This window comes from Antechinus flavipes, chromosome 2 (assembly GCF_016432865.1).
Source record: "Antechinus flavipes isolate AdamAnt ecotype Samford, QLD, Australia chromosome 2, AdamAnt_v2, whole genome shotgun sequence".
Classification (NCBI taxonomy): Eukaryota; Metazoa; Chordata; class Mammalia; order Dasyuromorphia; family Dasyuridae; genus Antechinus; species Antechinus flavipes.
This window is the reverse complement of record NC_067399.1, coordinates 319723049-319739628: the sequence shown is the minus strand read 5'-3', so window position 1 is coordinate 319739628 and position 16580 is coordinate 319723049. Positions and strand designations below refer to the sequence as shown.

Sequence of the window (16580 nt, the reverse complement as noted above, 5' to 3'; positions counted from 1 at the left end):
GACATGAATGTAGCAGATAATCTGTTTCCACAACTATTTTGTGTTAAATAAGACTCTGGAAATATCCAATCCAACCTTCTACCCAAAATGAGAATCATATTTGTAGTATTTCTCATAGAAGCAGAATTGACCAAGTGGAAAAAGAAATATAAAAATATGTACTTATTTGAGATATAAGTTAAGAAAATAATTCCTTAAAAATTTAGATATGGGCAATTGTAACCTAATGACTCCATGAGATATCAAGAAACAATAATGCAAAATCTAAAGAATGGGACGGGGAGGGTAGAAGAAAATGCAAAACATCTTATTAGAAAAACAACTGACCTGGAAAATAAATTGAGGAGAGGTGATTTTTAAAATTTCATTTTATTTCTTTTGTTAAATATTTTCCAGTTACACATAAAAATTATTAAAAAAAAATTTAAGTTATTGTGCTCACAGGGCTATAAAACTACATAACTTTTGATCTATCAGTGTCTCTACTGGATCTGTATTCCAAAGAGATCATAAAAGACGGGAAAGGACCTTACATGTACAAAAGTGTTTGTAGCAGCCCTTTTTGTAATGGCAAGGATCTGGAAATTGAGTGGGTGCCCATCATTTGTGGATTTATAAGTTCTCTCTCTGGCAGTGGATGACATTTTTCTTTATGGGTTCTTTGGAATTGTCTTGCATTAATATTGCAGGCTAGATAAGTTTCTCTCAGTTGATCATCTTTACAATATTGCTCTTACTGTGCACAGTGTTCTTTGCATGTGAGGAGAAATAATTTAAGAATTATTGGATTACTTGAAAGCTATTAAAAAAGAAAACCTAGACATATTTCAAGAAAATATCCAGGAAAAACTGCTCTGACATCCTAGAAGCAGAGGGTAAAATAGAAATGGAAAGATTTCACCACTTACCTCTTGAGATTCCAAAAAGATAACTCCTAGAAATATTATAGCCAAATTCCAGAGCTCCCAGTCAAGGAGAAAATATGCAAGCAGCCTGAAAACAATAGTTCAAATATTAGTAAGCCACAGTTAGGATCACACAAGATTCAGCAGTTTCCATGCTTTAAATAGGAGTGAGGACTTGTAATAGTCTATTCTGGAAGGCAAAGAAGTTAGGGTTATATCTGAAAATCACCTACCTGGCAAAGCTGAGTATAATCCTTCAGGGGAAAAAAATTGATATTTAATGAAATAGAGGATTTTCTAGCATTCCTGATGAAAAGACCAGAGCTGAATAGAGAATTTGACATTAAACACAAGACCCAAGATAAGCATAAAAATGTAAGCATGAAAGAGAAATACATAAGTACATAAAGTTAAATTGTTTACATTCCTATTTGGGAAGATGATAATATGTAACTCTAAAAATTTTGTCATTATTTAGCACGGTCAGAATATATGTCAATAGAAAGAAGTGTGAGTTGATTATTTTGAGATTATTTCACATACCAAAAAATTAAAGGATAAGGAATGTACTGGGAGAAAGGAGAGGAGGAAAGAATGGCGAAAATTATCTTTCATAAAAGGTACAGAAGGAAGGAAGGAAGAATTTAATGGGAGGAAAATGCAGACTGAGCAATGCTTGAATTTTATTCTTATCAAAATTAGTTCAAAGAGCAGATAACACACACACACACACACACACACACACAGAAATCTACAGAAGTAGTTGGGAATGACTATATGAAAATGGGGGAAGTGATTAAGAAAAGAAGGGTAGATTAAGGGAGGAAGTGGTCAGAAGCAAAACACTTGAGACAGGATAAAAGAGAAGAAGGAGAAAATAGGATAGAAGGAAATGCACAGTCCCATAACTGAATGAGATGAATTCACCGCTGAAACAGAGGCTTGTATCAATTTGTATGAAAACCAAAATCCAACAACATTATCTACAAGAAACACTTGATACAGACAGACAGACAGAGACACACACACACACACACACACACACACACACACACGACACTCTTAAAATAAGGGATTAGAGCATAATTTATTAAATTTCACTTAAAATTTTTAAAAAGCCAAAATTAGATGTAATTAAAAGAGATATCAGATAAACTACATTTTGTTAAAAAGTACTATAAATAAAGTAATATCAAAAAATTTCACAAGTTTCTCTGATAAAGGCTTCAGGGATGAACTACTTATGGAATATGATTGTGATGGAATGCTCCTGTGCTATAAAGATGAGGATGATGGTTTCTGGAAAACTGATGCAAAGATCATTGTACATAGTAATATTGTAATGATGATTCAAGTATGAAAGACTTGGTTGCTCTGATCAATACAGTGATCTGAGACAGTTCTGAAGAATGCTTTCCACTCTCAGAGAGAGAACTGATAAATGCTGAGTAGAAATTGAAATATAATTTTCTCACTTTGTGTGGGTGTGTAGGTGAGAGAGAGTGACATAGTTAATATGGAAATTAGTTTTGTTTTATTTCACATATATAATTCATATCGTAGTGCTTGTCCTCTATGCCTAGGGGAGGAAAGGGAGGGAGGGAATTTGGAATTCAAAATTTAGAGGGGGGTAAAAACCCAATAGAACACCATAAAGAAAGAAAATCAGTTCTTTCTGTTTCCCCTTTGTACTGCCACTAGCTAGGATTAACTTTCGCTTATGTTAAACTGAAATTCACCTCCCTATATCTTCTTTTAGTCCTTGATCCCCTCTTTAGTCTATTTTTTTTTTAAGGTAATGTTCTCCTCGTACCTCAGCTGTTCATTTAATTTTTATAGCTATCACTCCCCTGGTTACCTTTTTCTGTATGTGTTCCTTTTAAAATTGGGCACCTAAAACTGAACATAGTTTTTCAGGGGTTATTTATCCAGTGTAGATTACATTGGGATCATTATTGCTTCTTATTCTTGGCTTTTGCTATCAAAGATCATTGACTGTTATCAGTAAAAAGCAAACTTCAGTACCTTCCTTTCTTAAACTTTTTCACACATTTTAATTGCCATTGAGTCTTTTCAGGTTTCTATAGAGACTTTTACTTTTAGAGATGTCATTTGTTATTTCTCTTTTTATGTTTTCAATACATGATTTTATTTGGAGTATTTTAACATGGTCAAATTATACCTAATTAGTTTTATGTCTTGTACTGGCATGGTTATTGAGCATGGAAAAGAAAGCTAACTGTATAGTAGTCTATTTTGTACCACTACTTTATAGCAGTCCTGGAAAAGAATTGGCAGAATGGTACTCATTTCAGATGCTGTGTGGATTTGTAGGGAAAAAGAGAGAGAGATGATTTGAGGGGTTTCTTAGGTAATTATATAATGTATATAGAGTAAGGTAGTATTTGAAAGATAATTGGGAATTAAAACATCTAAAGAGAAGTCCTTTTATTTACTCTTTTCTGGTTGTGTTATCATTTCTCTGTTGTAGGGGAAAACGTTCACCTTGTTCCCAGTGATGGGCAGTCTAAAGACTCTGGGGCCCTCCCTCATCTTCCTCAAGAAGAGAAGAGGCTCCAGTGCACAGTTGAGGGCTGTGATCGGACATTTGTGTGGCCGGCACATTTCAAATATCACCTGAAAACGCATAGGTAGGCAAATTTGAGATAATAGACCTGAGGCCAGGCAAGGATGGGAGATTTTGAGTGGACATGGTCTGCATGATATGCAAGTTAAAAGAAAGCATGGAAACTAGCTCTTTCTTGATGCCAAATTTCTTTTGCTTCTCAGTGGAAGGGATTTTCTCCTCTTTATGTATAGTCTTAGAAGTCTTGGTCATAGAACTGAGAGCTTTTTATTATGACAGACTAGGAAAAGCAAAGAGAACTGTTATTCAATAAATGTCAGAAAATAGAATTTCCATTTCCTGATTCTAGCAGATGAATGCATTTATTTCTTTCTAAATAGAAATGGAAGTCTTGGTCTTTTTTTCTAGTTCTTATCTGTGTGGGTTGAACTAAAATAGAACACCAAACAGTTCAATTCTTTTGCTCCGTCTTAATTTTTTTTCTTTTAAAGATATTTCCATTTTATATTGCACAAGAAAAATCAGATAAAAAGGGGAAAAAATGAGAGAAAAAACCTAAATAACTTTCGCTCCATTTTAAGAAGGGGAAGACTAATTGGTTTGGCAATCAGTTATTGAGCACTCATTGGCTTTAGAGTCTTCTCTGCCAAAAAGAGAGCCATACTGGTACGAAAAGAGCTGAAGGATGGCTTTCATTGTCGGGGAGCTTACACAGTAGACTATGGATGTATATACATTAAAGTAATATAAGACATCCACCCCAGATGAATAATGGTATAGATCAAGTACTGAAGTGCTGGAGAACTTCCAGTGGGACTTCTTCAAAAGAAAAACTTCTAGGGGTGGTTATTGTTTGTCTGATTATTTTTTTGCAGGAATGACCGTTCTTTTATTTGCCCTGCTGAAGGCTGTGGGAAAAGCTTTTATGTGCTTCAGAGACTGAAAGTGCACATGAGAACTCACAATGGGGAGAAGCCCTTTGTATGTCCTGAGCTGGGATGTGGCAAGCAGTTTACCACAGCTGGAAATCTGAAGAACCACCTTCGAATCCACACAGGTGTGTGCACCTGTCTCTTAGTGGCCCACAGGTCAGCTCCTCCTGAGAATGAGGCCATTGACATCTATGGAGCCTCTTCCATTCAGGCAGTGGAATGTATTCAAGTGACAGTTCAGCAAATGCTTATTGAACATTTTTTATATGCAAGGCCATGTGGTGGATGTAAAGTGATGTTATCATGAAGTACTGGAAGCTGCTTGGAAAAACTAATAGGCACTATGTGAATCAAGCAACAGAATTTGTTGAGAAAGCTTGCCTTGAATGTGGAGAAATAGAAGATGCAGGCTTTGTCCTTAGGGAGTACTTCTCCCCTTTTCTTCTCCCTCCCCCCTCCCCCCCCCCAGTTCTTCAGTTTTATTTTCAATTCTAGGCTCTCTTTCTTCTCCCTTTCCTCCCTCACCCACTGAGGAGGCAAACCACCATCACCATGTGTGAATGATCATGCAAATCAAATGTCTACATTAGCTGCTTGAGGACTTTAATGGACTCCTCATCACATCTTTGAGGGCAGAAGGAGAGAAGTTACATATAAGCATGGAAAGGAAGGCCTGGAGAAGAGAAGTGATAGTATCAAGTATAGGATAGCCAGAATTAGGTCAAAGATTGACCTACCATTTGCTTAAAGGGCAATATCTCTGAGCCATCTGGCCCCCTCATACCATCTTCTCACTGTGCCTTTACTGTAGGTGCCAGGGTCATCTTAATGAGATTGCTGCTCTACCCTTAGAGCTTGCTTTCGTTTTTGTCTCTTCTGTAAAGAGCACTGTTGTATCTATTAAACTAGCAAGAGAAAAATTAGGGAGCATTTAAAAAATGGAATTGTGGTTACTGTTACCATTACATTTGACCTACCAACTTCCTTTGCTTCTTTATTGGTCCAGCATGGCAATTCAGAAAAGATAATTGATAGTTTCTGAAGGCAGTTCAAAATCACTATCCTGAAAATAAGTTCCCTAAAGCAAAATATTTAGAGTTATGTTCTCTACAAACATAGTAAATTTTGGCATCTAATTATTAGTATTCCTTAACAAATTCAGTTATTGAGTGACTACAGTATTTATAACATTATGCTAGGTATTGGAAGTTATAAGTCCTGGTCCATAAGGTAAGAAAGCTATGTAGAGTATTATTCTGGGTGTTTGGAATGGGAGAAGTGAGTTAACAGAGAAATGAGATATTCGTGTATTTGAAGAATTCTGTCAACTTTTGATTTACATATACATTGAAAATTAAATTATAATAACATGATAGATATATGCCAAGTGGTATACTTATTTCTCCTTCCTTTTCCCCACCTCCCCACCTCATTTCTTAGTATATTACTCCTTCCATCTTCCCTTTTCCCCTCATAAACACTTAAATAGAATTAGTCCATCCCCAGAAGCTCACTTTTTTAAACATTTAAATACCTTTGAAGACATTAAACTTCTGAAGAAACACTTATTCTTATTGTTAGAATGTAAGTATTACATCATCATATAGCGCCTTTCATTTGGCAAAATTAGTTTGTCTTCGTAGGTTCTTCCTGAATTCTTCTGCTTAGATTAGAAATCCTTGAAAATCCTCTATAAAATTCTATTTTTAATTTCCCACATCCCATTCCCCACCCTCAGGATTACATTCAATTCTTAAAGGGTCAGTTATTTTTAATTGTTAGTTTATCTCTTTTGCCTATTAGAATATTGTATTATAAATCTCTTCTCATTTTTAGTAGCGCCTTCCAGTTCTTATATGATGCTGACTGTAATCCCTTGGAACTTGGACTGCTTCTTTCTGGATGCTTGCGGTATTTTTTCTTTGAAGCGGTAACTCTGGGTTTTGTTTGGGGGCTTTTTTTCTTTCTTTACTCTTCTTTCCATCTTTACTTTGCCCTCTAGTTCAAACATATCTGGGCAGTTTTTACTTATGTTTTCTTTCTTTTTTAAATTATGGTTTTTATTTCTTGATACACATTTTTGGTAGGAATTGATGTCACTGGAAAAATCCATTTTTTTTCCCCAATCTCTGCTTACAGTTGTTATGGAGTTAGATTTATAATAATTTTTGATACTAAGTAGTGTTTCCTTTGATGTACTAATTCTTCAGCTTTAGTTCCTGTATTGAGGTTTTATGTCATGTTTTGTCTCCTGTTAAACTTGGCATGTAGTGGTCATCTCTGAGTGCACTCATTTCTTATACTAATCTTCATCTCCTGGGGCCATGGAACTTTTTAGAATGTTGTCTCTTTAGATCTCTTTCTGGTATTTCAGAACTGAACATTTGAGATCTCAGAACCCCTCAAGCTGAACTGTCACAATCAGTACTGTAGAACTCTGTTAGCACAATGCTGGATACCAGGCAACTTCCTGGATCTTTCTAATTTCTTATCCTGGGACTTTTTCAGGTTTCAAGGAAGTCCTCCTTTCTTGCTGCCTCTAGACACAGCTTTGTAGACTCTGTGTGTCCTATTTTTAGTCACATTGACATTCATCTTGCTGACAAAATCTATTTTTCCTATTGCTTCCATGCTTGTGACTGATTTCTTAGGTAATTTTGGGGTAGAATAACTTAGTTATTGTAATTGGACTTCAAAAAAAAATTATTATTTAATCCACTAAGAACTTGATGATTTTGGTGAAATAGATGAGAAACTGAGCAGTCCATCAGCCATTCAGATCATTTTGGCAGAAAGTGAGAGGTTTTTAAAAATTTTTTAAATTTAATTTTAATGGCCAAAAATACCTTATCACAGACATTTTATTTTTACCTCAGCATTTACAATGTCAAATGTGATATTGTAGCTATTTGTTTACCTGTCTGCTTTCTTCCCCCTTACTTCTTTATAAGGATGGAGCTAAGCATTTTTAATCTTTGCATCCTCTGGGCCTAACCCAGCCCCTCATACATTTTTTTTGGTTTTGTTTGGTTTGGTTTGAATCTGTGATTTCACCAATGTTTGGAATCAATTCATAATAGCAATTCTCTTTTCTTCCTTCACCCTTTGAAAAATGGAATTATAGGTAAAGCAAAATAAGAATTTGTTTTGTTGGTGGTAAGAGCTACAACAGATCTCCAAATAATTGAAGTTTCCTGTTACTATTAAATCATGCTTGCATGCTATGTTAGTGACTTTCCCCAAATGCCTCACCTGTTTTTGTTTTTGTCCAGATGATCTATTGTATTTCCTCATGGCAATATTGCTTATGTCTCTATGTTTTTAAATTTTCACTAAATACTTTCCACCATCCATTTCCCTGTTCTCATTTCTAAATTTCCTCACATCAGGAGTGTCCACTATAGATTTGAATCATAAAATTTTAGAGGCCAACAAGATGTTTCTCCCTAAAAATCTGATGCTTTATCTATGGCATGGAAGTGCTTTGGATTCTCTAAGGCAGTGTTAGTAGGATGGCACATCTTATCACCAAATTAAAAAAGTTTTAAGGTTGGACATGATGGCATACTTAAATATCTTATTGAAGGGCCAATCTAGATAAAGTTTTGAGAAGCTTAGCACAGATCATTCTTCCCTCTTCCCTCTCTTCCCCCTCCCCCCCCTTCCCCTCAACATCCAATTAAGGTATTGTGTTAAAATGGATGAGGTGAGGTAGGAAATATATTCTGCATAGATGAGCCTCAGACAGTTAATAGTTGTATGACCCTGGGCAAGTCACTTAATCCCTACTTGCCTTAGTTCCTCCTCTGTAAAATGGGACTTACTGGAGAAGGAAATAGCAAACTGCTTCAATATCTTTTCCAAAAAACTCTATGGATCGAATACATGAATATAGTAGAGTGACTGAACAACAATGTAAGCAAATTTCATCTTTACATCCCCTTCTAAGTTAGGTATTTTTAGCTTCATTTTGTAGACCCTGAATACTAAAATTCAATGAATTTAAGTGACTTGAACAGTGTCAGATAATTATGTGTTAGAAATGGGATTCAAAGTCATCCAGTTGCTTTATTAACACATGAAGAGCTGGCATTCAAAGCTGTTACCTGATGGAGATATTTAGGGATAGAGCTGGTGACATTTTTTTTTTAAATTTCAATAGTATTTTATTTTTCCAATTACATATATAGTTTTCAACATTCATTTTTGTAAGGTTTTTAGTTCCAAATATTTTTTCTTTTATCTCCCCCCAAGACATCATACACTCTGATATAGATTATACATATACAATCATTTTAAACATTTTTATATTAGTCATGTTGTGAAAGAAAAATCAGAACAAAAGGGAAAAATCATAAGAAAAAGCAAACAAACCACAACAAAAAAATGCTTTAATTCACATCCAATCTCCATAGTTCTCTCTTCAGTATTTTCCATCCTAAATCTATTGAAATTATCTTGGATCACTGCATTGCTAAAAAGAACTAAGTCCATTACAGTTTATCATCACATAATCTTGCTTTTACAATGTGCAATGTTCTCCTGGTTTTGCTCACAGAGCTGGTGATTTTCTAGCACTCTTTCCACTGTACTATAATATTACTTTTTTTCCCTAAATATAGAAGCCAAGAAATGAATACCATAGTGAACATTATAAAAATGAAAATATAGAAAGAAAATAAGGCTGAGGACAAAATCTCCCAAAGAAGACCATGACATCAGGGAGGTGATGCCAGCACATGCAATGAATTGGATTGAAGTGAGGGAGTGCTGTACAGAGTCACCAGCCTCATTTTTTTCTCTAGAGCCATCTGGGTCCAGTGGCAAGATATAGATCAGAACGACTGGATATGGCCAGCTGTATCAGAAAGCATAGGAGAAAAGAGTAAGGTCCCAAGAGGCAGAAAAGGTAGGTTAGGGTAGTGTCTATAGGACTTTAAAAGCTAATCATTTTCTCCTCCATGAATTGGACTCCATTATATCTTTAGAAAAGCTCATTTTCAGGGAACTCATTATCAACTTAAACCTCATTTTCAGGAAATTCATTATCAGCTTTGATGGTGATGATGATGATGATGATCATTAAACTTTTAAGAGTATCCACAGTATCCTAGGCCCTCTCATTTAGAGTATAGAAAGAGAATAAAGACTAACAACAAAACCCTAGTTAACAATAGCTAACAGATGGATAGAAGAACTATTAAGAGTCATAAAATGAATGATCATTGTTAAGAATAGAACCAAACCAATGTAGAAACAAGTCAAGGAAAAAGGAAATTTAAAGGAGGTTTAAGGTCAATAAGTGTTTAAAGCAATGCAGAAAATTCAAAGAGTATGAATCTGGAGAAAGTTAATTGGTTTGACAACTATTAAGTCATTGGTGACCTTTGAGAAAGCACCTTAAAGTGGTAGGGGCAGTAAAAGATCTGGCCTTTAAAGGGTTACGATGAACTGGTTGAGAGTTTGTATGTGAACTAATAAATCCATTTTCAAGCAGTTATTAAGCATCATTTATAGGTTAGAATGCAAAGACAAATTAAATCTCTGCTCTAAGGGGACAAGTAGACATAGCTGATATGTTAAGAATTGTTTGCCTGTGAAAAGAAACAATGATAGCTTGAAGGGAGTAGCATAACCAACATAATTTTTAAAAATGTTATTTTAAAGCAGGAAAGGGGAATCTTTGAAGATATTGGGAATAACCTGGGAAAGTAGAGGAGATTCATAGATGCAACGAATAAAGGGGAGGAACATAGGTAGAAGTATTGGCTTTAAGGAGTTCTTAACCTGGGATTTAAAAACAAAAAAAAAATTTCAGTAACCATTTCAATATAATTGATTTCTTTTTAAAAACTTATTTAATATTTTATAAGTTGGTTTCTTTTTTAGTCTGATATATTTTATTTTATGTATTTAAAATAATCTAAGAAGGATTTCATAGGTTTCACTAGACTGCTGAAGGGGGGAGGGGGAGAGGGAACATGAGGGAGGGGGGAAGCTTAGTTTCAGCTTTAAAGGAATAGGAGAGGACTCCTTTCAGATAGGAGGAAAGCAATTGAGACATCTAAAAATATATTTTTGAATTATGTAAGGAAGATGGATAAAGGGATCTGCTAGGAGATGATGTAATTTCTTAGATTTCTAGGGGTAAGATGGAAGATGGAGGGCCTGAAAAGAATGAGAAAAGTTTGGAAAAGTCACTTTAATGTAATAATGAACTCCTTATTAGAAAATACTGAAAACTGAAAAGCTTTGAGGACTAAATTGAAATAAGTCATCTGGCAATACTGAATGGATGGGAAAAGAAATGTGTATAAATAAATGGGTGTGTGGGTGTATGTGTGTTCCATGTGTATGAGGATATATATGATGTGGTTTTTCTATGCTTGAATCTTCTCTTTTCCTTTCTCTAGGTGAGAAGCCATTCCTCTGTGAGGCTGAAGGTTGTGGCCGTTCTTTTGCTGAGTACTCCAGTCTTCGGAAGCATCTCTTGGTTCACTCAGGTAAGATTGCCTTTTGTATTGTATATAGCAATATAGAAGCTTAAGAACAGGTAGAAAATCAAAAGATGGAAGGTTAAGAGGGAAATTTGTCAGAAAAACAACTATTGTAAATGTAAGTCTTTGGTGATGCCATAATAAAGGCTTCTTAATAAGTCTTGAATTTGATTGTCAACTAAGATGAAATGTGAGTTATCTCCAGGAAGTTTGGCTGAAATTGTTGGACCTGACCATTTGTTTCAGATTGCTCAGTGAAAAGCATTAGTTGGCATTTATTTGATTGGGGTGCTATACAAATCCAGTTAGGCATGAGTCTTGCCTTCTTGAGGCTTATGTTTTTATTTGTCTAGCATATGTACACAGGGATGCTTTATTGTTACATAAATGCAAAGAGACTGATGTGGTCAACAGCAACAGCAGTGTTACTTCCTGGTAAAGAGCAGTGTGATGTATTGGCCTCTCCATTATCATAACATCTTGTGCCTCTCACAAAGGGGTCTACAGACCATATTCCAGGAAGTATAAGATTTTAGAAGTGCCATTCAATTGTCTCCCACAGGAGAGAAGTCTAAAACCAATTCATTGACCATAAAACAATGAACTATCTCTTGTTCTGGAGTTTGTTCCCTTTAACCTTATCAGTTTGCTCCTTCCATGCAGATGATCTAGTCTTTCCTGCTAAAGATATCTTTCAGAATGTATGGAAAATACTCTACAGCATACAAGCAAAAATGATGATTTTTTTACCCCCCACCTCAAAAAAGATCTCCAAATAACTAGTCAGGTACAACCCAGGGAAAAAATGTTATTTCCTTTGACTGCCTCCCATGCCTTACTTGGTCCCTATTTCAGGCATGAAGCCCCATCAGTGCCAAGTTTGTGGGAAAACTTTCTCTCAGAGTGGGAGCCGGAATGTTCATGTGAGGAAACATCATTCAAGGATGGGAGCAACAGGGAATCGTGAGGGAGAGCAAACAGGTGAGGTCAGTGGGTGTGAAGGTGCAAAGTCATTAACAGTTAAAAAGCCAAGGCACTTAATTAATTGATCTTGTTTTCTGATTCTCTTTTGGTTACCCCCGGTGGTCTCTTATATGTTAGTGTTACTAGAATCCATGAGATTTTTACTAGAGGAAGCATCTTTATCACTGCTCTCATTTCACTCTAGAATTGGCCTCCTTTCTGTCCTTCTTTAAATTTGGTATTCTTTTTCATGATTTTTTTCTTCTGATCAGTGAATAAGTAGGCAACACATCCTGTTCTTTATATTCGTACTATAAGTAGATATGTATCTCTGTATGGTAATCCTTGGCCCAGGCTTTTCATCTTTGTTTCCACTGACTGGATGAAAAGGGGATTGATATTCATGAGATTGATCAGCTTGTCTTTCCACATGAAAGTAGAAGCTGTTTCTTTGCCAAGGAAATGAGGAATGGAGATATCCTAGAGAGACTTGATCCAGTTCTCACTTGTCTTACAGCGTTCTCTCTCTCTTCAGCTGAGCCGCTAATGGGTAGCAGTTTGCTGGAGGAAGCTTCAGTACATACTAAAAACCTGGTATCTTTAAACTCACAGCCCAACCTTGGGGTAGAGTCCTTGCACCTACCAGATACTAACACCATCCTGGGAGTAGAGGAAGGTAAGACCATACATTTTCTTTGTGTCTTTTAGGGGATAGGGGCTAAATGAAGTGGTGTCCAAAATGAAGAATTTCAACTAGATTCATTCCTTGCAAATCTCTTCTGTGTATCCAAGGTTGTTGTGAAACAACTTAATAGTATATACTCTGCTCATATTTAGAATATAAGATTTGGCAGCAGATGTAGATTGAGCCTGGTGTAAGGTCTGCTTTTGCTTCTCCTGTGCCATACATGGAAGTCATAAGTACAATCTATGTTTTGGACATCTGGACCTGTTCTTTTCATTTAGGCATTTAATGAATTTTACCTAGGAAACAGCTAAGTAGACTAATATTAGTATATACAGATGTTCTTCAGAGGATGGCATAGAAAGATGCTGTAGGCTAGAATAGCATATTTCTCATTTCTCTGCTATTAAAATAATTTCAGATATTAATGTACTTTTGAAACCAAAGTGCTATGTAAATTACACCTCTTTCCCTTCAATGTGCCAGCATATTATGATGCAGTGATAAGAGCTCTGGATCTAGAGTCAAGACCTGGCTTCAAATCCTGGTTCTGCCATTTAGCTATGATTATATAAGCAAGTCATTACCTCTCTCTGAATCTGTTTTCCTGCCCCATAAAATGTAGGCATTGTATATCTTTTAAAATTCTTTATAGCTCAAAATATGTGAGCTATTTTGTGGAAGCCAGTCTGATAAGCTTGGGATGAAGGTGGAAGTAGATCAGTTTTGGGACCTGTGGAATTGAGGTGAATTTCACAAAATCCTAAATGCCCAGATATTTTAGGCTATCTAGTATTCCTATCTTTAGCCCCTTGCATAGAAGCTGTACAGTTTTGTGGCCAGTGATTTCCTTTTTGTGATTTTCTAAGTAGTTTTAGGTCATAACATCATTAATAATAGTTCCCAATTACATAGACTTGATAGCTTACAAAGTATTTTTCTTATAATATTATTGTGCTTCTAATAAAGTAGCTGCTTTTCCACCTTCTCAGAACATAAATCCCTTTATTTACCAAGTTCCTGCCTCCCCTTGTTTCATATTTTACAGATTGCTCTGCCTTGGGTCTCTTCTGTCATTCCTTGATCTGTTATATCAGGTCCAAAGAAAATTTTTTTTCCATTTCTTTTAAGGGTTTATCACACAATCTTAAATGTGGCTTTCTTGCATTTCCCAAGCGATATTTCTTGCCATTCTGCTTAAGAAAACATCTCTTTGATGTTAGCATTTTGTTTTTTAATCAAATAGTTTTTTTTTTAATAAAAATTTTATTTAGGGTCAAAAACCAGTGTTTCTCTGCTCCTTGAAAAATGTATCCAAGTGCCAACAAGCATTAAGTGCCTGACCATGCTCACAAAAAGTAAAAGACCTAGTCAAAACACTTAAAAGAGTATATGTAGGGGCAGCTAGTGGTGCAGTAGATAGAGCCACCAGCCCTGAAGTCAGGAGGACCTGAGTTCAAATCTGGCCTCTGACACTTAACACTTTCTAGCTGTGTGACCCTGGGCAAGTCACTTAATCCCAATTGCCTTAGCAAAAAATAAAAAAATTTAAAAAGGTATTGAGCTATATTAAAGTATGTGGTATGGATGGTGAGCATGGGTACAGGTCAGGAGTGAAAGGTTGGTGTGAATTGCAAAAACATTAACAGAGAATCTTTGTAGAACAAATTTTAATTGCTTTTTTATGAAAATGTCAGCAGTTAGGCAAGTTTTATTAGAAAATCCTTAGGGCACATATTGTGCCAGAATGTTTTATTCCATGATGAAAAATAAGCTTTTGGTTTCCATAAATAAGGCTGGTGGAAAATTAAAGCACAAAACATGGAAATTGTGTGTGGATATCAATTTACCAGCCATGAAAAAGGTAAGAAAATATAGCAGAAAGGTAGACCTCCCTTAGTGTCCTTTTTAATCTTTTAAGTGAAAATTTCACTCATATGTTTTAGGTGAAAAGATCAATTCTTGTTACAGTAGTGCTGATCTGGGCAGCTTTCCACCACTGTACTATTGTACAGTGTTTTATTTTCAACTTTGTATCAATTTGCATTGAAAAAATGTAACAATTTGTCATCTAGATTTTCTCTTTCTACTCAGTTTGTAATCATTGATCTAGATGTTATTCTAGCAGTCTCATTTTACAGTAGGAGAGGAAACTAAAGTCTAGAGAGAGGTTCAGGTCACATGGCAAGCTAATATCAGAGGAAGGATTTGAATCCAGATCTTCCTTATTCCAAGTCCACCATTCTATGCACTATGCCCTGCTGTCTTTATTTTGTATATAATTCCAGAACTTAAGGGTATGGTTTTCAGTTGTGCCCTCTTTCTCCACCCCCCTCTTTTTTTTAAAGGAAAGTGTTCTTACTGATTTTACTTGGTCTTTTTGTAGATCAGCTATATATGTGGGTTCCATTCTTTCTCTAGTAATACATTCTGTTGTTCACAGAGGTGCTTGCAGAAGGAGCTTCACGTTCCTTGTCTTCAGCACCAGAAGTGGTTCTGCCACAGTCACATCACCTGGTGCCCATGTCTACTGGGAGACAGTCATATGAGGTTTCTGCCTTATTACAATAAATCTACCCGAGGTAAGATAGCTGAAAAGTGTGTGGTATCAATTTATCTAACTTCTTAGTATCTATCTTGTTTGATAAATGTGGAGATTAGTTAAAACTCTGGCTTAGATAACACTAAGTATAAAAAAGGAAGCAAACCTTATTTTCTTACTTTAGCCCTAGTGATGGCACCCTGAATAATTTCTTATTATCTTTATCTAAACAACAGTTTAGCTTTGAGAAAACTGGCCATCCATCAAAATGGCCGCATTTTCTGAAGTGGAAGGTTTGGTTAATCAGAAATGCTATTTTTCATTTTTTGAATTCTGTAGTTTTCTCATCCTCTCACTTTCATGCATCCTCTCTATAATGTTGTAGATGTTATTTCTACTGAGTAGAAGAGAAAATAACAGCATCCAGGAAGGAACTGATTTATATTGACCTCCAAGGAGAAAGATAGGAATAGAGGCATAGTTTAAAATAACCAGAATTGGTTATCTATTCAGTGTCTAAGATTCTGTTGGAGGCCGATCCAGAAGTGTATATTTGGGTTACATATACTGACTAGTTAAATGGAAACTGCTATTCAAAGTAAGAGAAGACTTTAGGGATGGGGAGGTGATTTTAGTTCATTTTCTTTTTTTTTTTTTTTTTCTTTTCTACAGTTGGTAAACCAAGGTGGTATATCAGAAAAATGGACATCAGAGTGAGTGTTGATTCTTGGAAGAACTGGCTGTATGCTTGAATCCCAAGTGCACACATTGTGGTACAGAATGCTTTTAGTTTATGATCTGACAGAACTAACCAAAATGAAACTGTGATGCAGACTATGACTCTGGCCCTCATTCATCTTCCCCTTGCACACAGAATGAATGTGGGAGTGAGCATTGCTTTGAGGCCTCTTCACACTTCCCATCTGATGCAGAGGAGGAATAAAGCACTGAATGTGAACTGGGTAACTGTCTCTCCTCTTCCTATTGCATTTTGGGGCTGACTTCTCCAGAAGGTGAATTTGATTTAAAAGCATCAGCTAACATGGAATGTTACAGTTGATTGGAGGAAGACTCTTTTTTTCATCCTGCCTCAGCTATCTTTTTCACATGGATGAACAACAGTTCTGCCTATGAGACAACAAAACTTCTCCAGGAAGCTGAGATTTCAAAAGATGCCTTGTTGCTTTGGGGGATGGGGTGTTATTAATTCTAAGTGACCTTCTTCCTTTTGGTCACTTAGCAGGAGTTTTCCCCCTGTTGGGCTGCAAATATAAAATTTACTTGAATCCCCCTTGGCCCTAGGGCTGAGATGCCCTAGGCATTCTCCTACCCACCTCTACTTGGTCACTTTGCCCCATATTGTTTTCTTAGTTTCTAAAACTTATGGTAGCATGTTAAAGATTTTTAATTTAAAAATCAGATGATGAGCTTCATTTGTTTTATCTTTAAATAAACAAACCAACAGCTTA

At 35.9% G+C, this 16580-nt stretch overlaps 1 protein-coding gene across 6 annotated transcripts in view; it reads left to right on the top strand.

Annotated features, from left to right (window-relative positions):
* The window catches only part of ZNF410 (zinc finger protein 410), a 34607-nt gene extending 18027 nt beyond the window's left edge, over positions 1 to 16580 (top strand). For 4 of the 6 annotated variants that reach the window (XM_051977619.1, XM_051977620.1, XM_051977621.1 and 1 more), the window contains 7 exons: positions 3397 to 3556; positions 4368 to 4549; positions 10838 to 10927; positions 11777 to 11902; positions 12402 to 12560; positions 15013 to 15151; positions 15784 to 16580. In XM_051977619.1, coding sequence (XP_051833579.1) covers positions 3397 to 3556; positions 4368 to 4549; positions 10838 to 10927; positions 11777 to 11902; positions 12402 to 12560; positions 15013 to 15140 — 845 coding nt within the window. In that variant the 3' untranslated portion in view covers positions 15141 to 15151; positions 15784 to 16580. Of the gene's footprint in view, positions 1 to 3396; positions 3557 to 4367; positions 4550 to 10837; positions 10928 to 11776; positions 11903 to 12401; positions 12561 to 15012; positions 15152 to 15783 lie in introns of those variants that run through there. The other 2 variants (XM_051977622.1, XM_051977624.1) reach the window with 2 other exon arrangements.